The sequence below is a fragment of the Leptodactylus fuscus genome, chromosome 4 (assembly GCF_031893055.1).
Source record: "Leptodactylus fuscus isolate aLepFus1 chromosome 4, aLepFus1.hap2, whole genome shotgun sequence".
NCBI classification, from domain to species: Eukaryota; Metazoa; Chordata; class Amphibia; order Anura; family Leptodactylidae; genus Leptodactylus; species Leptodactylus fuscus.
Window position 1 is genome coordinate 125,011,584 of NC_134268.1, and position 22,634 is coordinate 125,034,217.

The following is a 22,634-nucleotide window of genomic DNA, read 5'->3' on the forward strand; positions in this document are numbered from 1 at the left end:
TAATATATTTGGCCCAGACAACCCCTTAAAACGGGTTGTCTATAAACTGGAGTGATCGCTGTGGTGGCCGCCAGGGAGGTGTAAAAATATATATATTTTTTTTTTTTAAAAAAAGAGCCTTCTCACCTGTCCCCCGCACCCCGTTGTCCCCACCTGTGTCTGTTTGGACTCATGGCCTCATTTCTGGAGTTCCTGTACCTAATTGGTTTCAGCAATCACATGAGGTGCAGGACTCCCAGCAAGTAGTGCCAGTACGAGACTGAATGGACACTGGCGGCAGACAACGGAGCGCCAAGGACAGATGAGTATTCTTTTTTTATTTATTTGTTTTTTATTTTACACCTCCCTCCCACCACATGAGTTGCTCCAATTCCTGGACAACCACTTTAAAGGATTTATCCATCTTTCTAATATTGATGGTCTGTCCTTAGGATAGGCCATCAATATTACATCTGTGATGATACAACAGCCAGGACCTCTGCAGATCAGCTTTTCCAGGACACTTCAGCTACGGATAATGGTAACATTTCTAGTAGCCATGCTGTTCACTTGCCATACAGGCTGTAGCAGTAGGTATATGTAGTGCACATGGTATAGTGCGTGAGTAGCATGGCTCCCAACATGTTATAAGCTTTAACCGCCCTGTCTCGGTACCGCTGATCTGCAGGGTCCTGGCGGTGGGCCCCTAGAAACAATTCCACTGGTGGGCCCTAGACATCCCAGTCCGACCCTGGTTATTTACAGTGTTCCTGTTCCGACAGGAAAGGGTTAATAGGAGCACTGCAGATACCCTATATTCAGCCAGGCTGAATTCCAAGTGGGGGAAAAAAAAAACAGTCCTCAAGCTCAGGGAAGGGGGAAACAGACTACCAAAAGACCCCCTCCCCAGCACCCAGCAATTACTGCACCCAAAAACTCCGACCATTTTAATTTTTGAAATTTTCCAGTAGCTGCTGCATTTCCCCCCTCGGCTTATACTCGAGTCAATACGTTTTCCCAGTTTTTTGTGGTAAAATTAGGGGCCTCGGCTTATATTCGGGTCGGCTTATACTCGAGTATATACGGTAGATAATTAAAAGTTAAACATTTTTGCAAATATAAGTAATTAAACATTTTACATAGTTTTATAGTTTTTCTCTAAATATCTTATGGTCACAGTCTTCGGTTGCCAATGGATACGACCATGAATGAAGGAACTTTCTAAGGTAAGAAAATCTGCCATGATTGTGGCCAGGATATCTTCTGATACATGTAGTGTCCCTGTCTGATAACCATTACCAATCTTTAAAACTATGCAAAATAATAAAATCAGCTACAATAAGAAAATCATAGATGGGTTCCTGACAAGTCCCAGATCATAAAAAGTTTCTTCATTTGTGGTCGTATCCATTGGCAACCGATCAAGACAACAAACTGCCACCACTAAGATAGTTAGAGAAAATCTTTACAACTCTGCAGAACTTTTAACTACTTATATTTGCAAAAATGTTCAACTTTTGCTTATCTACAAATATAGATATGGTTATGTTCATGGGAATACCTCTTTAAGTGAACCATGGTTCATGCAACCATAGATATGGAGATCTTACTGTGCTTTTTTTCTATATTCAAAGTAATGTGTAGTATATATAGAAAGTATTGCCATTGTTCTAGTTATGTTGAATGTTCTGCTGAGTAAATAAACTGCTTATGTAGCGGTCTTTATTCTCATAAACCACTGTACAGTGTAATCTAATGTAAATTACGTGTTTCAGACTTTTATGACTGCAAAGCACCTGTGATCTCTCATTCTGGGTCTATTTTGAAGGCAGAAGTTCAAGAAAAACCTGTTCAAAGGTAGGTTGGTTTTTTTTTCTGTCTCACAATATAATATATAAATGATATGCAATGACATAGAAGCAGTGATAACTAGAGATGAGCGAATACTATTCAAAACGGCAGTTTCGAATAGCACACTCCCATAGGAATGAATGGACGCGGACGGGGCCGGCGTCCGGCCGCTTAACCCCCTGTGCACCGGGCCGCTCCCATTCATTCCTATGGGAGTGTGCTATTCAAAACTGCCGTTTCGAATAGTATTCGCTCATCTCTAGTGATAACTATTACTTAAGGAATAGACAAAGTAAAGCACAAAGTAAAGTTTATGAATGAAAATTAAAAAAAAAAAATCTGATTTTTTTTTTTTAACAATCCAGTCCTAAGGCAACATACTGCAACTGCCCAATACTCAAAGGGTTTGCGCACAGCTCCAACATGTATTGCTATTTAGGCACATGCTAGGCTCACCATGTTTGATTTCAATAAAAGTTTGTGGGGAAGTTAGCTCTATAGAAGCAGTGGTGCGGACCCAAACAGTCAAGACAGGGACACAAAATATGCAGAAAACTGATTTATTTAGAAAAATAAATAAATAAAAAAAAATTGGAAAATAAATAAACCTTGACTTCAGGCACAAAATAAACAAAACAAAATACAGCCTTAACCACTTCCGGACCGCCCACAGACTATTTACGAAAAGTGGTTGCCTTGTTCTGACAGGACTTGTCAGTATGTCCTCAAGTAGAAGTAAATTTTGCTGCACACACTTTATTTGCATTGGGAAAGTGTAAAGATTTATTTTACAATAGAACAAACGCCATTGACACAGTGCAAAGAAAAAATTGTAAAAGGCAAACTAGACCCAAATTAGACCTTCATCGGAATAGATTTAGTGCATGGCAGGGATAAGTGTCAGGGTCCTGGCACTTATCCCTGCCATGCTATGCACTAGATCCATTCCGATGAAGGTCTAACGACCGAAACGTCAAAACATTGATTGATCTAGTTTGCCTTTTTCAATTTTTTCTTTGTACTGTGTCAATTGCGTTTGTTCTATTGTAAAATAAGTCTTTACACTTTCCCAATGCAAATAAAGTGTGTGCAGGAAAATTTACTTGATTACGTAGGTCGAAGGACCTTTTTTTGCTAGCACCACAACTCTGCTATTAGAGTGTGTGGTACCACCGTTATTTTAGTGTCAGTACGTCCTGTCAGAACACAGCAGCTGCATGAGATCGTGCAGCTGCTGATACTGGGAGCCGTCTGTAACTTCAGCCAGACCTCCCAGAGAGAAGGCAGGGAAGGTTTATTGCCTTCCCTGCCTTCTCGATCGCTGTGTATACAGCACTCAATGAGTGCTGTATATACAGTTATGTGCGCCGCCATGATGGGGCTGCCCTCTGACACGGCGGTCACGTGATCCTCCGGGCTCAGTGTCTTGCAAGAGCTGCTGGGTCCTACAGGACTCAGATCAGCTCTGTAAGTCTAAAGAACAGCGTGCAGGAGGCTGTATTCCTCCTACAACTGGAGCTAAATGTAACAGCCCCAGTGGCAGGGGAAAAATCAGTCTCCCTAACAAAGAAAAAAGTGATCAGATGTCCCCTAAGGTCTCTTATGACCTTATGGGGACACCGTCTGAAAAAAAATATAAAAAAAATTAAATAAAATAATTTTAAAAAAATGAGTAAAATACGCCAATAAAATTCCGCTATTAAAGGTTATAGCCCCACCCCCGACAACACCATACAAAATAAAAATTACCATAACGGAGAGGAAAAACTATTTTATAAAGTTTTTCAGTAGCACTTTGTGTTATTTAACTCTTTCACTGCCAATCACGTAGCTCTACGTCCTCCCAGGGTGTCACTTGCCTAGCCGAGGACATAGAAGATACCTCCTTACTTCTAATGCCCATATCTCAGGATTCGTTTGGCCTATGAAGATATTTTTAGATTTATTTTAAAGATGAGAATCTCATCTTTAAAATGACACCAAGATCTTCACGTTAACCCTTACTGTGCCAAAGCGATTCACTGTTGAAAACGCTATTGGGGATTTAGATCTCATTGAAGATCTCAATTCCCGACAGCGTTTTTAACAGCAATTCGCTAAAAATCTGTAAGGGCTATTATGAAGATCTTGGTGTCATTTTAAAGATGAGATTCTCATCTTTAAAATGTATCTAAAATTATCTTCATAGGTGAAACGAGTCCAGAGATACAGGACTTTAAAGTGCCCCCCCTCCTGTCTCGGGAAGTATTAGTGAAACAGGAAGGGGAGAAGACGTATCAGCTGCTGCAGCGTGCAGGAGACACAGAGATAGAGAAGCATTTTCTCTAATCTTTGTGGACAACCTCTATGTGACCCTAGGAGGAGGGGGAGAGGAGGGATTTAGTCCCTATTTCCCCCCTCCTGTCAATCAGATAGCATACTGATTTGCTGTCTGATTGTCACATACAGGTATAATATAATTCCCCCTGAGCTTTACTAGTGGGGTATTCTTATGTTATACCTCCTGAACACAACCAGGAAGGTTATTGGCGCTGTGACCCAGACATTTACCATTGTCCAGGTCGCAGCGCCAAAAAAAAAAAAAAAAAAAAAAAGTCGCACCAAACACTTACACAACACATACAAAGTCATGAATAAAGTTTACATTTCACCCAATCCCTGTCCATATCTGAGCTTTCTAGAGTAAAATATGCCTCGAGATATCCGTTACATGCTAAAATAATAGTAATAGTAATAACGATTATCACTAGAGATGAAGGTATAGATTGCTAAATGTTTTATAGGGGGATGGAAAATAATAATTTTATGTAAAGTCCTATTTAATTTGCATGCACAAAATGGGATGGCGCATTTCTGCGATTTTGGCGTTTCTTTAACACCCGCCCCTGTAAATATATACATGTGTGGTATGTATGAACTCCTCACATATTGCAGTTTTTTGGAAAGTACATTATGTTTGCAAAAAGGGATTGCTTGAGCCGCACTTTAGTGGCAAATTTGAATTTTTGTGCAATTTTTGCTTGCAATCTCTGTTTGCCGCAACATTGCATCAAGGTGGTTGTATATATGAAACATTGTTGTGTTTTTATATACGGTATGCTGTGCAATCTCAAAAAAGTTAGATTTTGGTATCACAGTCACAGTTTGGTAGGTGCAGTATAGCTTTATAACATATTAGTGAATAACAGCAAAATCCTGCCTATCTTCTGTATTAGGGTTTTTGGGAGTCCGAGCTCTTGTTGTAGTTGATGTTTGCGGTACATATAGTATATATACACATTGTATACACCTTAACTTATTATTTTAAATCTATTTTGTATATGAATCTGAGATTGAACATGAGTTTTAGGTGCAAATATGTGTTTTAGTGCATTTAAAAAAAAAAATGTTTTGTGTTTGTCACAAAGTTGCATGAAGGTGGATGTGGCTATTGATGACCCATTGAGATATATGTAATCTTCAGGTTGTCTACTTTCAAAAAATATATAGGGTTTAGGGGTTCACTTGCTTTTCACGGTGTGTAATCCCTAGATTTTATAGGATACTTTTTTAGCATTTCCAGCTTCAAAGCAGATTTTTGTTCCTTCCAGTTGTAGCAATTTTCTGAAGACATGTGCATGCGGGTGCAGGTGTCTTATTTTTAGGAGGTTTGGTGCATATAATTTATTGTTTGGTTTCCACTTTTAACAGCTAATATAAATTTATTTGCATTTTTTCATAAAATATTCACTTTAAATCAAAATTGCCTGAAGGTGCCTGTTCGTATACAGTACCAAGTTGCATTGAGACAATGCTGCAGGTGTCTACTTTAAGAAAATATATAGGTATGGGGGGGTTGGATGCTTTTTTAATGTTGCAATTTAGTTTTGATTTATCCATCTCAAAACTGTGAAAATTGCTCTGGCTACTGGAGGTGCAAAATTTCCAGAGACCCTTGGCAGCGAAAAGGTTAAAATAAAAAAAAAAAAGTGAAAACCAGACATGATTTCCCTTCTATTTTGTTTATATTTTCCCAGATATAAAAAAAAATTAAAACACATTCGAAAATAAAAGCATAAAAATAAAGCCCTATGTGTCCCCGAAAAAAGATGCAAATTTTTTTTTTCGAATGAAATGTATAAGAAAAATGCTACAGCCCTCTAAACTGCACATACAAAATGTGCCTGTTCCTGGACCAGAAATTAGCCTGGTACTGAAGTGATTAACTTCAGGAAAAAATAAGAAAATAAAAACCTGCTTGTCTCAGCAACTAACTAAACAGTAGGCTAACCTAACTATATGTGTGGCTTACTTCCAGCCATATGGACAAAACGAGTATAATATTGTCTCACCGAACTCAGGGTTACAGGACAAAACCATACACCTTCTTTCATCTCATGGAACTGCACTTTAATGCAGGAGCTGCAGCCTTTTTCTGGCCCACTACTGAGTCAAGGATCTACACACCTGGGCTGCGGCCTACTTCAGATCCACCCTGGACTACACATATGTCAGAAACCTGCGGCTGATATATCTGGACTCCAGCACTCTGCCTGTCACCTTCTCACATACCACCCCCCCTCCCTGTTCATACCTGTAGGGTTTGGTCCTGGAGAGAGCTTCGGCATTTCCTTGCAGCTTTCCTGCCCTGTGTTTCACAGTGAACTTAAAGCTTTGCAGGGTCAGAATCCTCCTGGTGACTTTGGCTGGCGTATATCTCCTTAGCGTGGCACATCCATGTTAGAGGGGAGTGATCAGTGTCAACCCTTAGGGATTCCAGAGTCCACTTAATGGCTAAGCACTCCCGCTCCACAATGCTATAATTTCTTTCAGGTGATGTAAGCTTCCTACACATTTAGGTGACTGGGTGTTCTTCACCACCCACCATTTGGGGCAGCACTGCACCTAACTCTATTTCAGAGGCGTCCGTTTGACCTATAAACTCTTAGATAAAGTCAGGTGTGACCAAAACCGGTTGTTTACAGAGGATTAACTTCAACTTTTGGAATGCTCCCTCAGCCTCTTCACTCCATTTGACCATGACAGAATTAGTACCCTTAGTTAGGTCTGTCAGCGGGGCTGCAATAGTAGCAAAATTTGGGATGAGCCTGCGGTAATAGCCAACGATTCCACGGAAAGTCCAAAATTTGAATGACCTCCACTTTGTTAACCTGGGGTTTTATCACCCCTCTTCCATTTACATACCGAAGGTATTTGGCCTCTCCCAGACCCAAAGCACACTTTTTTGGGTTGGCTGTTAAACTGGCTGCTTAGAGGGAATTTAATACGGCCTGTATTTTTGGCAAGTGACTTTCCTAGTCCGTACTAAAGATGACAATGTCATCCAAGTAGGCTGAAGTATACCTTCGATGGGGCTTAAGGACTCTGTCCATCAACCTCTGGAAGGTTGCTGGAGCCCATGTAACCCAAATGCCATTATCACATATTGGAACAATCCTTCTGGGGTGAGCGACACCTGCCAGTACCCTTTGGTTAAGTTGAGGATGGAGAAATACCTGGCATGTCCCAATCTTTTCATTAAATTCATCGATTCTGGGCATCAGGTAGGCATCAAATTCTGACACTTCATTCAGTTTATGGAAATCATTACAGAACCTTATGGAACCCTCAGGCTTGAGAATCAAAACAATGGGATTTGACCAGTTACTCTTGGACTCCTCAATTACCCCAAGTGCTAAAATATCTTTGACCTCCTCAGATATGGCTTGTTTGCAAGCTTCAGGTACCCTGTACGGTTTTAGATTAACCTGTACCTGCGGCTCAGTGACAATATTGTGTTCCTTTATCATTGGTACCTCCAGGCATTTTTCAGAAGATACATCATTATTTTTCTGTACCAACTCTTTTGACTCCTGTTTCTGTGCCTTAGACAGGGTCTCTGTTATGTGCACCTCAGGTGAAGCCCTACCAGGACCTTGCTAGGGGCACTTACTGATGTCAACACTTCCCTGTCCTTCCAGGGTTTTAGTAAATTTATATGGTATATTTGTTCAAGCTTTCACTTGCCCAGCTGTTACCTTATAGCTTACTTCCCCCACTCTTTTAATAATTTCATATGGCCCTTGCCATTTGGCCAGATATTTACAGTGCTCAAAAAAATAAAGGGAACACTTAATCAACACAATGTAACTCCAAGCATCACTGATTCACAATCAATTTCACATGCTGTTGTGCAAATGGAATAGACAACAGATGAAAATTATTGGCAATTATCGAGACACACTCAATAAAGTGGTTCTGCAGGTGGGGACCACAGACCACATCTTAGTACCAATGCTTTCTGGCTGATGTTTTGGTCAATTTTGAATGTTGGTTGTGCTTTCACACTCGTGATAGCATGAGATGGACTCTATAACCCACACAAGTGGCTCAGGTAGTGCAGCTCATCCAGGATGGACTGTGGCAAGATGGTTTGGTGTGTCTGTCAGCGTAGTGTCCAGAGGCTGGAGGCGCTACCAGGAGACAGGCCAGTACACCAGGAGACGTGGAGGGGGACGTAGAAGGGCAATAACCCAGCAGCAGGACCGCTACCTTTGCCTTTTTGCAAGGAGGAACAGGAGGAGCACTGCCACAGCCCTGCAAAATTACCTCCAGCAGGCCACAACTGTGCATGTGTCTGCACAAACTGACTCCGTGGGGATGGTATGACTGCCCGACGTCTACATGTGGCTTACAGCCTAGCACGGTACAGAACACTTGGCATTTGCCATAGAACACCACCAAGTTTAAGCACTGGGCACGTGTGACAGAGTCTGAAGACGCCGTGGAGAGCAATCTACTGCCTGCAACATCCTTCAGCATGACCGGTTTGTCAGTGGGTCAGGTGTGGGGTGGCATTTACCATGTGCTCACCAGAGGTAGCCTAAATGCCATTAGGTACCAAGATGAAATCCTCAGACCCGTTGTGAGACCATATGCTGGTGCGGTTGGCCCTGGGTTTCTCCTAATCTCCAGGACAAATCCAGACCTCATGTGGCTGGAGTGTCAGCAGTTCCTGCAAGATGAAGACATTGAAGCTATGGACTGGCCCGCCTGTTCCCCAGACCGGAATCCGATTCAGCACATCTGGGACATCATGTCTCGCTTCATCCACCGCAACATTGCACCACAGACTGTTCAGGAGTTGGCAGATGCTTTAGTCCAGGTCTGGGAGGAGATCCCTCAGGAGACCATCTGCAACCTCATCAGGAGCATGCCAATGCCCAGGTGCTGGCAGTCCTGCACCTCGTGTGACTGCTAAGACCAGTTAGGTACAGGATTTCCAGAAATGAGGCCATGAGACTGAACAGGCACAGGCGGGGGACAACTGGGTGCTGGGGACAGGTGAGAAGGCTTTTTATTTTATTTTTTTAACACCTACCTAGCGGCCACCACCGTGATCTCTCCAGTTTGTGGACAACCTCTTTAGGCTAAAGGCCCCACACTGCAGAAACACAGCGTTTTTGGGTACTGCAGAAAGAAAAATGTGTTTTACAAATCAAACAACGTCAATGAAGTTTAACCCTTTCACTGCCAAGGGTCTCTGGAAATTTTGCACCTCCAGTGGCCAGAGAAATTTCACAGTTTTGACATTTGAGTCTGACATTTGAGTCTGAATAAAACGCATATTTTTAAATTTAAATATTTGTCAAAGACCCCCATACCAATATATTTTCTAAAAGAGAGAGCCAGGGGAATATAGCTTGAACAGTTCTATCTTGGAAAGCTGCATTATACTTGTATACATTTGAATTAAAGTTTTTTTTTTTTTCTAAAAAAAATCCAAAATTCCAAATTTCTGACCTAAACTCTACCATATGCAGGGATATACTGACATAATTTCTTTATTATACTATAGTTTAAGGTGGCTTTAATTCAACAATACTACATATATATGACTAAACTCCCTTTAAAACCCTTAAATTCTTGATTTTGGCCCTAAATGTGAAAAAAAATAGCATGAATAAAACATGCCATTAGAATCAATGACTAAACCTCATAAATCTATATATTTCCAAACAGCAGACACTCTGACGATCATAAAAATACTGTCTAGCTTATTATACTCACAGCCACCTTTTATGCAACTTTTCATCAAACTTTGTTTTTATGCAAAAATTACACACAAGTTCAGCTTTGAGACTAAATCTCTGAGGCAGTTTGAACTATATTCATCTAATACTTCCTAAAACTTAAAGGCCAGGGTGTGAGAAGTTTATACATACCACATGTGTATACACCCGGACACTATTTATGTTCTCAAAACTGCAAAAATCACAAACACCCAAAATCTGCTTTTTGTCTTCAAATTTGAAAGTAGCAGTGACTTGAATAAACCATGCAAAAATTACACAAAAGTTCAGGTTTGAAACTAAATCTCTGAGACAGTTCAAACTATATATACAAAAAACTGTCAGCTGAGTTCTTTGTGCACTAAGCAATACTAACTTTTAACAGTATATAATTAAATTTAAAGAAGAATCCCTTAACTTAACCCCTTAAGGACACAGGGTACTTTGGGCCTTAAGGCTCAGACCCTGTTTTTCAAATATGACATCTTTTACTTTATGTGAGGATAGCTTCATATTGCATTACCTATCCAGGTGATTCCAAGATTGTTTTTTTGTGACACCTTCTACTTTGTTAGTGGTAAATTTTGGTCATTATACTTTGTGTTTGTTTGTTAAAAAAAAGGACAATGTACTGAAAATTTCATCAAATTATCAATTTTGAAAGTTTCTGATATTCTTGTAAAAAACCAGGCAGTCAGATCACACAAAAGTCTTCCTAATTAACATTTCCCGTATGTCTACTTTATATTGGCATTGTTTCTTCAATGTCCTTTTACTTTTCTAGGAAGTTAGAAGGCTTATAACTTTAGTAGCAAATTTTAAAATTTTCAAAAAAATTTCAAGATTGTGTTTTCTAGGGACCTATTTAGTTGTGAAGTGACTTTGAGGGGCCTATATAATAGAAAACACCAATAAATGACCCCATTTTAGAAAGTATAGCCTTCAAACTATTCAAAATTGTATATAGGAACTTTGTTAACCCTTTAGGTGTTCCACAGGAATTAATGCAAAATGGAGGTGAAATTTCCAAAAGCCACTTTTTTATGCACATTTTCCATTTCAAACTAGATTTTCCAGTAACAAAGACAGGGTTAATAGCAAAACATACCATAATATTTATTACTCTGATTCTGAAGTTTGTAGAAATATCCCATATGTGGCCCTTCTGTGTAAGTTGACTCAAAAACAGCCCTCAGAAATGAAAAAGCACCTTTGAGGATTTTGGTGCAGCAATTTCATTAGGATAGTTTTTAGACACCATGTTGCATTTGAAGAGCCCAAGAGATACCATAAAAGTGGAAAAACACCAAAAGTGACCCCATTTTGGAAACTAGACCCCTTAAGGAATTCATCTAGGGGTCATATGACCATTTTGAACGGCCAGAATTTTCACTGAACTTCTTTGAATTTGGCTGCCAGTTTTAAAAAAAAAAAGATAATTTCTACAGTTATATGCACTTTTTCATATTTTCTTTCCCTTTTACCAGGGAATAAAGTAGCCCATCTTGTTACCCAATTTCTCTCGAACACAGAAATGCCCCATTTGTGGTCAAAAACAGCTGTTTGGGCACAGAGGAGGGCTCAGAAGCAAAGGAGTGTTATTTCTCTTTTGGAGCTTTGATTTCACACAAATGATTTATAGGTGCCATGTTGCATTTGCAGAGCCCTAGAGGTACCACAACAGTGGAAAACCCCCAAAAGTGACCCCATTTTGGAAACTAGACCCCTTAGGGAATTCATCTAGGGGTATAGTGAGCATATTGACCCCACAGGTTTTTCCAAATGATACTGCATAGCAGACGGTGCAGAGTGAGAATTACAATTTTCAAACCATATATGCCATTTCAGTGCCCTATATATAGTGCCCAGTACATGCCACAGGAGATATTGACCCCATAAAATGTAACGTAGGTTCTGCTGGATATGGCAATACCCTACATGTGGCAGTTGTATAATGCCTGATGACACGGCAGGGCTCAGAATGGGAAAGGACCCTGGATTTGGTAGCAGAAAGATATATCAGCTAAGGCATTTACATAAGGCCCCTGAGGTACCAGTACAGTTGAGACCCCCAAGAAGTGACTCCATTTTAAAAGCGTAACCCCTTTAGGTACTCATCTAGGGGTATAGTGAGCATATTGACCCCACAGGCTTTTCCAAATGATACTGCATAACAGGCGGTGCAGAGTGAGAATTGCAATTTTCAAACCATATATGCCATTTCACTGCCCGATATATTGTGCCCAGCACATGCCACAGGAGACATTGACCCCATAAAATATAACGTAGGTTCTGCTGGATATGGCAATACCCTATATGTGGCAGTTGTATAATGTCTGACGACACGGCAGGGCTCAGAATGGAAGGGCCACTATTTAGACTACTGGAGCATGGACGTATTTTCAAAAGGTATTGTGCAGCAACTGGTGCACAGTGAGAATTGTAATTTTCAAATCATAAATGCCATTTCAGTGCTTGATATATTATGCCCAGCTTTTATTACCATAGATTTTCCTGGAAATGGCAATCCCCCATGGCTGCTATGTGTATCCCTGGGCACACAAGGGAAAGAGAAGGGAAAGAGGCAGCATGCGGCAAGGGGATAAGCTGTGCGGAGTGCATTAGGGTAAAATTAAATATCAAGGGATGTATGATAAATGCGAAAACATTCTTTCATACAGAGCCCTGGTTTTTCAGGACACGTATCACACTGGTATATTGTGTCCTTCCTTATCCCCCTCTTTGCACAGACTCGGCACCTCTTTTGATTCTTTCCCTTCTTGGAAGTTTGAGGAACTTCTCCTGGAAAGTGTTGTCCTGGAACTATGCGTGGGGCCTCGCTTCCAGATGTTCCTGGTCTCTAAACAGGAGGTTCTTGATAACCACCTCTTGAAAATCCAGGAAAGTTCCCCTCTGGCCTGCACATCGAAATACCACGTGCGCATTGTACATTGCCATCTGTACAATGTGCACAGCCAGTTTTTTATACCACACCCTTGATTTGCGCATGGCGCTGTAGGGCTTCAGGACTTGATCTGACAAGTCTACCCCTCCCATGTACCTATTGTAGTCCAGGATGCAATCTGGTTTGGGATTCTCTGTACTGGTACCTCGTACTGGTACATGGGTGCTGGTGTGGCCATGTATTGTTGTCAATACAAGGACTTCTCTCTTGTCCTTGTACTTGACACACAATACATTGCTGGTACATTGAGCCCTGCTCTCACCCATTCTGAGCGTTTGCCCAAGCAGGGTCTTAGGGAGGCCTCTCTGATTTTTTCGGACGGTGCCGCATGCTGCAGTATTTCTGGAGGCGAGGCTATTGAAGAGTGCCACGCTGGTATAAAAATTATCCAGGTAAAGGTGGTAACCCTGGTCCAGCAGTGGGTGTAGCAAATCCCACACAATTTTGGCACTAACTCTCAGGAAGGAGGGGCATTCTGGAGGATCAATTTTGGTGTCCTTCCCTTGGTATATCCTAAATCTGTAGGTATACCCTGATGCACTCTCGCACAGCTTATACATCTTCACGCTATATTTTGCCCTCTTGCTTGGCAGATATTGGCGGAATTTAAGCCTCCCTTTAAAATGTACCAGCGATTCAGCAATAGAAATATACTTCTCTGGGGTGTATGCTTGGACAAACCGGGCACTGAAATGGTCTACTATGGGTCTCAATTTATATAAGCGATCAAAACTGGGGTCATCACGGGGTGGGCACTGTTCATTGTCTGCATAGTGCAGGAATCGAAGTATAGCCTCATAGCGCATCCTGGACATTCTAGTGCGATATAATGGGGTGTAGTATAATATGTCCGTGCTCCAGTAGTCTCTAAGGGATGGCTTTTTTACAAGCCCCATGTTTAACAAGAGTCCCCAGAATATGTACATTTCACTTACTGTTACAGGGGTCCACCTGTGGGGTTGCGAAAGAAATGCACCAGGGTTTTTGGTTTTGTACTGTTCGGCGTACAAATTCGTCTGCACCACCATGAGATCTATGAGGTCCTCAGAGAAAAAAAAATTAAAGAAATCAAATTCTCTGAGCCCTGCCGTGTCAAATTTAATCCCTGGGGTGCCTGTGTACTCGGGGATCTGGGGAACATAGTTCTCAGGAACCGAAGTCCAAATGGGGCAACTTTCCTCTGGGCTTTTGTATAGTGCTGTCACTCCTTTCTGGGGTCTCAAGTGCAGTGGGTCTAGGGCGTCTTCTTGGGGGTCCCTCATCATCATCCTCATCATGAATTGATGAGGATGATGATAAATAAAACAGTGTGGCACCATCAGAAGATTCGCTTTCAGAGGCGAGAAATTGATACGCCTCTTCAGCAGTAAAGGAGCGCTGGGACATTTTTGTACGTAATGTGTGTTCACAGTTTATTATATTTGTGTGTTCACAGTATACAGTATATTGGTGTGTTCACAGTAAACTGTATATACAGTAAAAACTGTATAAAGAAAAAAAATAATATACCCCAAAAAATCAGGTATATAAATGAAGTTTGGACTTCCCTACACTACACTAAGGATTCCCTAAACTACACTACACCTAATTTTATTTATTCCCTGATGCTAAACCTAACTAACCTAACTAAATTTTTTGCAAATTCCCTGACACTGACTATAATAATAATAAAAAAAAGACAGACAGACAAGACGCAGGGGGTAGACAGACGGTAAACGCACCTAACTAACACTGAACTAATCCCTATTACTAAAACTAAGGTGACGGGTTCCTAACACTAATCTACTATTATTATTATTATTATTATTATTTATAAAAAAAAAACAACACAAAAACCCACAAAAAAACAAGGACAAACAGACAAAGATGGGACACAGGTAAGGAGGTGGACGGATGGGGAAATGCAGGTGGTGCAATAAGGAGATGGGCAGAGGGAGAAATTCAGATGGAACACAGTGGGCACAAACACACAGGAACAGAGTTTTCAATATATCTCAAAATAGCACAGCACAGCAACCACTAGCAACCTCTCTCAACGACTGACTAAACCCAACAGAGAAGCTGGAGGAGGGTGCAAGATGTAGTAGCAGTTCTGTGACATCACTGATCACTCCTATTGGTCAGTAGTCAGTGACTAACCAATAGTGGCGATCAGGAGGCAGGACTACTACTACAGTAGCCAATCACAGCATGGGCGCCAATGCACATCTGGATAGATGCAAGCAGCAGCATATCGCTCACATATGCAATGGCGTTGATTCACAGAAGGATAAACATGCATTTGCGTTTGCATATTGGTGATCGCTGCCATTGCAGACATTGTTCAGATGTCTGCAATGGCGGCGATCGCCAATATGTTCACGATCCTAACAGGCGACCGCCTCCACTTTTCTCTGGCGCCTCATGCCTCATGCTGGCGTCTCATACCGGGGTTTGGTGCATCATACTGGGGCCTCATCTTGCATGCTGTGATGACTGCTGTCCCTTACAGCAGCTATCACAGCAGGAATTTTATTTATTTGCAGCGACGAGACTCACATGGCAGGGGTCGCACTTCCGCGGTCGCTGCCATTACCCACGTGACTAATGGCGGCGATCGCCGAAGTGGGACCACTGCCATTTGTCACCTGGCAGTTAGCTGGGATGGTCTGCTGTCTCAGACAGCAGGCCATCCCAGCTTGTACGCATAATGAAACAAAATAGCAGCGATCCATCTTCGGCGATCGCCGCCATTAGTATTCTATCAGTCAGTGACTAATAGCGGCGATCGCTAATGTGAGACCTCCACCATTTGTCTTTTTTTACTTGCCTGTGATGGTCTGCTGTAGGGAACAGCAGCCATCACAACTTTTTTTTTCAGTGAAACGGAGGCAGGAGGGTGAGGAGAAGCTGGTCAGTAATAGTACTGACCTGAGCGTTAACATAGTACATGCGAGGACGTACTATTACTGACCAGAGCGTTAAGGGGTTAAAGAAGTTATAGGAAATAGGGGGTTTGGATAATAGAAGGGGAGTGGGATTAGTATATCAGGGACAGGGGCAAGGTGCTAGGAATTTTAAAAAGGGGTATGTAATGTATTTTTCGGACTATAAGACGCACCTAGGAAAATAGGGGAAAAATTTTGAAGCACAAAATGGTACAATGTTTAACCCCTTGCCGACATCAGCAGTAATAGTACGGCGCTGACGGGAAGGACTTCCCGCAAACCGCCATAGTACTACGGTGGCTGCATGGTGCGCACACAAAACCTGTGTGCGCACCATGCCCTGCGAGTGTCAGCCGTATGTTACGGCTGACAATGCCCTGTAACACCTGCGGTCAGAACCGGGTCCGATCGTGGGTGTTAACCCCTGAGATGCCGGCGGTCATGTTTGACATGACCGCCGGCATCTCAGGGGTTTCGGTATATTATGGTGCCGATTGGCACCCCCCGCAACGGTTTCGGGGGGCTCCGATGTTGGTACCTGGTTAATCCTGCCAAAAAGGAAGCTGTCAGCCCTGTGCGTCTACACAGGCTGACAGTTTCCTATACACTGCAAAACACGTGTAACACGTGTATTGCAGCGTACATCTAGTGTAGCAGAGATCAGCAGATCACTGCTTCAATCCCCCATGGGGAAAGAAAAAAAAAAGTTATAAAAAAGTAAAAATAAAAAAGTTTAAATAAGTTTAAAATGGGGGCGTGGCTAGTGCTCAAAGCGGACGGCCGCATGTAGTTGGAGCTCCGTGCCGAATCCACATTAATCCTGCATTTCAGCCTGCTTTTCCAGTGCCCCGGGTCTCTGCTCCTGTCAGGTAACGGTCTCAGTCAGCCCTCCCCTCCTGTACAGCTCTCCGCTGCAGTCCTCTTGGGGTAGCAGCCGCCGGGAGTGATTGCGTCCTACTCCCTGCGTGCACAGCCGGCGGCCATATTCAGGCGCTCTTCCCTGCTCTGAACTGCAGCCTACAGCTTTCGGACACCTCCTCCCCGGCCATCCTGTGACCACCTGTGTCTCTCTGCTCCGCTGCTGGGATAGGGTGAGTGGAGCTGCGGATGCTGCCTGACTGGCCCCTGGTGTAGCTGCTGCTTGGATTCTGTGGTTTCCTCCCCTGCTCTCCCTGGACATTGCCTGGCATGGGCTACCCTATACCTGCTCCATCCCACTGTGATTTTGGGACTGTTGTGGCCTTCTTGAGTGACATCTCCTTCATGTGCCTATAAGCAACGCCGTTCTGTACTGTTTCTCCTCTGATAAAGTACCTACTGTGGATGTTTCAGTGTGTTTGGGCCTCTCCATTCGCCACCATACCCACTCCTGTGGCACGAAAAAAGGGCGACAGTGGCCCCTCTAAAATGAGCTGTCCGCAGTCGACCGTGGTATCGGATCCTCTACCTCCCCGCCTCCTGTCTCCCCTGACGCTTCCCCCTCTGCTGAGTCCGTGGATGATGCTGAGTCCACCTTGAAACAGGTGACTGCACAACTGCTGGAAGCTATTCAGGCGGGTAATTCCTCCCTAACCGACAAAATTGAGGAGGTTAAAATTGATCTTGGCCTGCTCCGTCGAGACTTTCAGACTTTGCGAGGTAGGGTGGGCGAAGTGGAGGAACGTGTTTCCCGAGTGGAGGACTCTGTCCAACCCCTTCTTGCCAAAGTTCAGGAGTTGGAACGAGCGGCTACCTTGTGGACCCAAAGAGCTGATGATTTGGAGAATCGACTACGCCACAATAATCTGCGTATTTTGGGCCTTCCAGAGAGGGCAGAGGGTGCCGACCCTCGTTCCTTCATAGAGAAATGGTTACGTGATCTTTGCCAGATGCTCATTTCTCCTCCATATTCGCTGTTGAGAGAGCCCAGAGAGTCCTGCCAAGCCCCCTCCTCAAGGGGCCCCTCCACGCCTCCTGCTGGCCCGTTTCAGCACAGATCGTGATACTGCACTGCGGGCTGCACGCCAGGTGAGGGAGATCAAGTTCAATGGAGCTACAGTGGTGCTATTTCCTGACTTCTTGGCGGCTCTCCAGAAGACCCGGGCATCCTTTATGGCTAGAGATGAGCGAACACTGTTCGGATCAGCCGATCCGAACAGCACGCTCCCATAGAAATGAATGGAAGCACCTTAACCCCCCGCGTGCTGGCCACTTCCATTCATTTCTGTGGGAGCATGCTGTGAGCGTGCTGTTTGGAACGGCTGTTCCGAACAGTGTTCGCTCATCTCTATTTATGGCGGTTAAGAGAAAGCTCCGGGAGAAGGCGATACAGTATTCCATGGTTTATCCAGCCCGGCTCCGTGTCATCCATGGCGACCGTTCCCTCTTTTTTGCAACTCCCAAGGATGCGGAGGACTGGTTGTCCCTTCTACCGAGATCTCCACAGCGCTGATTCCTTATCTTTGTGGTGAGAGGTCCTGTTGGACCATATACCTGGACCTATTGTTTTCGCTATTATTTTGTTTTCTTTATTCTGTTGGATCCTATATTGTTTAGCTGACCCGGAGGCCTGGAGCGCTTCAACTGCTTTGGTTCTAAACCTTCGGCTCTACTACATGAACATACTTCGCTTTTCTGCGCAATTTTTTCTGAGAGAGTGCCCGATAGTCCATCTGTATTAGGTGCACTTTCTCCCCCGTTGATTGTAGCTACGGAATCTGGTTTGTCCAGTGTCTATCGATTGTTTTTGTAAATGTTTGCACCCTCTGTGGGTGTTTTGTTGTGTTCATGTTTTTATTAGATTATTGTTTTGCCACATGCTGATTTGCCTTTTCGTCCTAGGACCCCATTGGTTGTCTTATGTCCCCTGCCCGTGGTTTAGGTGTTACGATTATAGAAAGGTCTATCATAATGGCATCACTTAATGTTCTTTCATGGAATGTGACAGGTCTGGGTAGTCCGAGTAAGCGCTTCACAGTTTTTTCCCAGATTCAGCGGGTTCACCCTCATGTCATATGCCTTCAGGAGACGCATTTAGTATCGGAGACTGTTCGATGGCTTCAGAAGCCATGGATTCAGTGGGCTGCCCACTCTATGCATACTTCCTTTTCTAGAGGGGTGTCCATTCTGGTGCATCGTAGTGTTAGGTCGGAATTGGGGGTGGTTGAGAGGGGCGGTGGTTTTGTGCCTGGGCGATTTTAATCGGGTGATGAACAATGCTTTGGATAGATTTTATGCTGGTGCTGGTCCTCCGCCGTCCTCTCATTTCACCCCCATGGCTAGATTGGTCCGGGAGTTTGGATGGCAGGACCTCCTGAGGAATGTATTCCCTGACTCTCAAGTTTTCTCCTGCCATTCTGCCCATAGACATGCACTGTCCCGTATTGATTATGCCTTTGGGAATGTTAAAACTTGTTCTATTTTGCATTTTGTGGCCTATTTGCCTAGGGCTGTCTCTGATCACTCCCCTTTTCTAGTTACTCTTAATCATGGGGACATAGTTCAGTCGCGTAGGAGCTGCCGTATACATCCATTCTGGCTTAAATTGTTTGTGCCCAACGATAGGCTACCTGATCAGCTCCAGGTTTTCCTGACTGCTAACGCCCCAGACACTCCCCCTTCCCTTCTGTGGGAAACCACCAAGGCGTATCTTTGTGGATGTATTCGTTCTTCTATTTCTTTTGTTAAATGGGAGTCCTCCTTGTTGGAGGCCTGGCGGCCCAGTGTACTTCTCTGGAAGCTGCTTATGTTGCCAATCCTATGGACGAGTATAGATCCCAGTGGCTACAGGTGGGCAGACAATATCTACACACTCTTCATGAAAAGGCCTGTAGGTCTCTATTCTTTAGTAAACAGAAATTCTATGAACTGGGGAATCAGTCTAGCAGTTTATTGGCCCATCTGGTACACCAGAACACGGCTTCCCCAGCCATTCTTCGGATACGATCGGGGACGGGTGACATGCGGGTTAGATTCCACCAATACTATAGTGACTTATATGGTTCCAAACTTGGGGTTGGTGATTAGGCCCTGGCTGCTTATTTAGATTCTATTCCCTTCCCCGCTCTGTCTGATGATCAGCGTGCTTTTTTGGACTCCTCCTTTACTTTGGAGGAGTTGACGGAGGCGCTGGCGGACATGGTGAGGGGGAAATCTCCAGGTCCCGATGGTATCCCGGTGGAGGTATATGCTCAATATGGGGCTCTGCTCCTGTCTGTGTTGCTGAAGTGTGATGACTCTGCCTTTGAGGTCCACAGTCTTCTGGAATCCTTTTATGAAGCTACTATTGTGGTTCTTCTCAAACCGGATAAGGACCCGCTGGACTGTGGTTCTTATAGGCCTATATCTTTATTGAATATTGATTATAAACTAATGACTAAAATGTTGGCAAGGAGACTTAACACCATGGTTTTAGATCTGATCCACAAAAACCACACCGGTTTCATTCCAGGCAAATCTACGTCTGATAACCTCAGACGTGTCCAGGTGGTGACGCAGATTGGCTTGGTCTCTTCGGAGGATTGGGCAGTGGCCTCGCTGGATGTGGCTAAGGCGTTCGACTCGGTTGAATGGCCTTTCCTTTTGCAGTCCCTACGCAGGTATGGGTTTGGGGACCGTTTTATTACTTGGATCTCCATTTTGGATAGTTCCCCCAGGGCGGCGCTATCCATTAACGTTTCGCTGTCTCCGTATTTCACACTAGGTAGGGGCACACGGCAGGGCTGTCCTCTCTCTCCGCTGCTGTTTGCTTTAGCTATAGAACTCCTGGCCTTGCTTCTCTGGAAGGATCCTGTTTATAAAGGTATATCTATAGGCCCCCGGGAGGAGAGGACCGCGCTTTATGCTGACGACCTCCTCCTATTCATGGCTGCCCCCTCTACATCCCTGCCTTGAGCCATGGAGGTGATAAATACTTTTGGTAGCTATTCGGGTCTGCGCACCAACTGGTCTAAGTCGTCTTATATGCTCATAGGTCGTACTCTGACAGCAGCGGAGGGAGAAGTGGTGTGTGGATTACCGGTGGTCTCTGCCTTTAAGTATCTTCGGATTATGATCCCTAGAGATTATAAGAGATACCTGGACTTTAACATTTTCCCCCTCCTTTCGCACTTTTGCTCTAAATTCCAGACCTGGGCTAAATTACCACTGTCCGTAGCCGGTAGAATTAATCTAATAAAAATGATCATTCTGCCCAAATGCCTATACTCCCTTAGTAACTCGGCCGTGCCCGTCCCTCTCCGATTTTTTTTAGACAGATGGACTCTTTGTGGACCTCTTTTGTCTGGGGACATTTTAGACCCAAATTACGGTTATCCGCTCTCCAGAGGCCGAAGCAGCTCAGGGGGGCATCACTCCCCGACCTGTTTCTTCATTATCTAGTGGGACAGCTACGTTTTATAAAACCCTGGCTCTCCCAGACGTGGCCCTCGGGACCTGAGGGGCACCTGGCTCATCACCTGGACTTACGCATATTGTGGTCGGTTCTGGACCACTCTCGGTTGTTTAGAGTTCAATTGCTACCCATCCATGCCCTGGCGGTACAGGTCTGGAAGCAGGCCCGGAGGGTGTCTTCGTATTCAGATATCCCTGCAGAGACCCCTTTATGGGACAATCCTGGGTTGCCTGATTTGTTTGCATTACCTGATACTAGTTCCTGGTTTAGATATGGAGTGTCTTCCTTGGCAGACTTATATTCACAAGAAGTGTTTGTCACCTTTGATTCCCTGGTCTCCTCCCATGAGATTCTGAGGCACCAATTCTTTAGATTCCTTCAGATACGGCATGCCCTTTCCTCAGTGTTCCCTCACCAACCCTGTGCCATATCAGAATATCCGCTTATTGGTGTGTTACGTTCTCAAGGCCCTGGAGGCCTTAATTCAGTTTTGTACGATCATTTGATTCATGTGAAGGTATCTCTAGCCGAAGCCTCGACATTGAAGCGATGGTATACTATTATCCCTGAGCTGACAGAGGAGACATTTCAGGAGATTTTAGAATCCCCTCTTTATGTCTCACCCCCAGCTAACAACAAGATGATTCAGATTTTTATTCTACACCAGTGTTATCTGACCCCTGTCCGGCTGCATCATATGGGTCGGTTACCTGGCCCTAATTGTCTTAGGTGTCCATGCCCTCGTGCGGACTTCTGGCACATGCTGTGGAGCTGTCCGGTTATCCAAGCTTTTTGGAAGGGGGGAGGTGGATCTCCTGACGGATGAACCTGAACCAACCTGTCCCATTTTCTCCTGAAATATGCCTATTCGGTGTGTTGGAGGAGGAGTTATGGCAGCATCACACCCGCATTTTCCTCCGGGAATGCCTGTTCTATGCAAGGAAGGCCATTGCCTTGCGGTGGATGGCCCCTAGACCTCCATCTGTTCCCCAGTGGCGGAAGCTGGTTAATGTAGTTCTTCCATTTAATCAGATTATATATAAAAGGGAAAGGTTGTCCCCTGAAATTTTCTAAAGTTTGGGGAGCTTGGTGTGACTCCCCCATGACCCAATATTCTGACCCTTCAATGCGCTCGGCTATTGATGCCTTCACTCCGTAAGGGGTGGCTTGTGCTTTTCACGGCTCCCCTGTCATGGTACTGCTTCATATTGTCGGTGTGTTCTGTAATATTCTGCTCTGAACTGTACGGGTGGTGGGCGGGGTTTGGGGACGGGAGGTGATGAGGTTGTGGCTTATTTCTGTTTGTAATTTTTCTGTTTGCTTGATTTGTGCTTACATTCGATTCTATTCCTCTGTATTATTTGCTTTGTTATGCACTTTTCAATAAAACGAGTTAAAAAAAAAAGTTTAAAATAAATTAGAAATAAATAAAGCCCCAAAAATCCCATTTTCCCATATAAAATGTTTTATTATGTAAAATAAAAAAAATA

The 22,634-nt window shown here is 43.8% G+C and overlaps 1 protein-coding gene across 1 annotated transcript in view; it reads left to right on the forward strand.

Annotated features, from left to right (window-relative positions):
- Window positions 1-22,634, forward strand: part of ZNF830 (zinc finger protein 830) — a 241,606-nt gene that overhangs the window by 107,419 nt on the left and 111,553 nt on the right. The window contains exon 5 of the mRNA XM_075271033.1: window positions 1,755-1,836. Within this exon, the coding sequence (XP_075127134.1) occupies window positions 1,755-1,836 (82 nt within the window). The remainder of the gene's footprint in view (window positions 1-1,754; window positions 1,837-22,634) is intronic.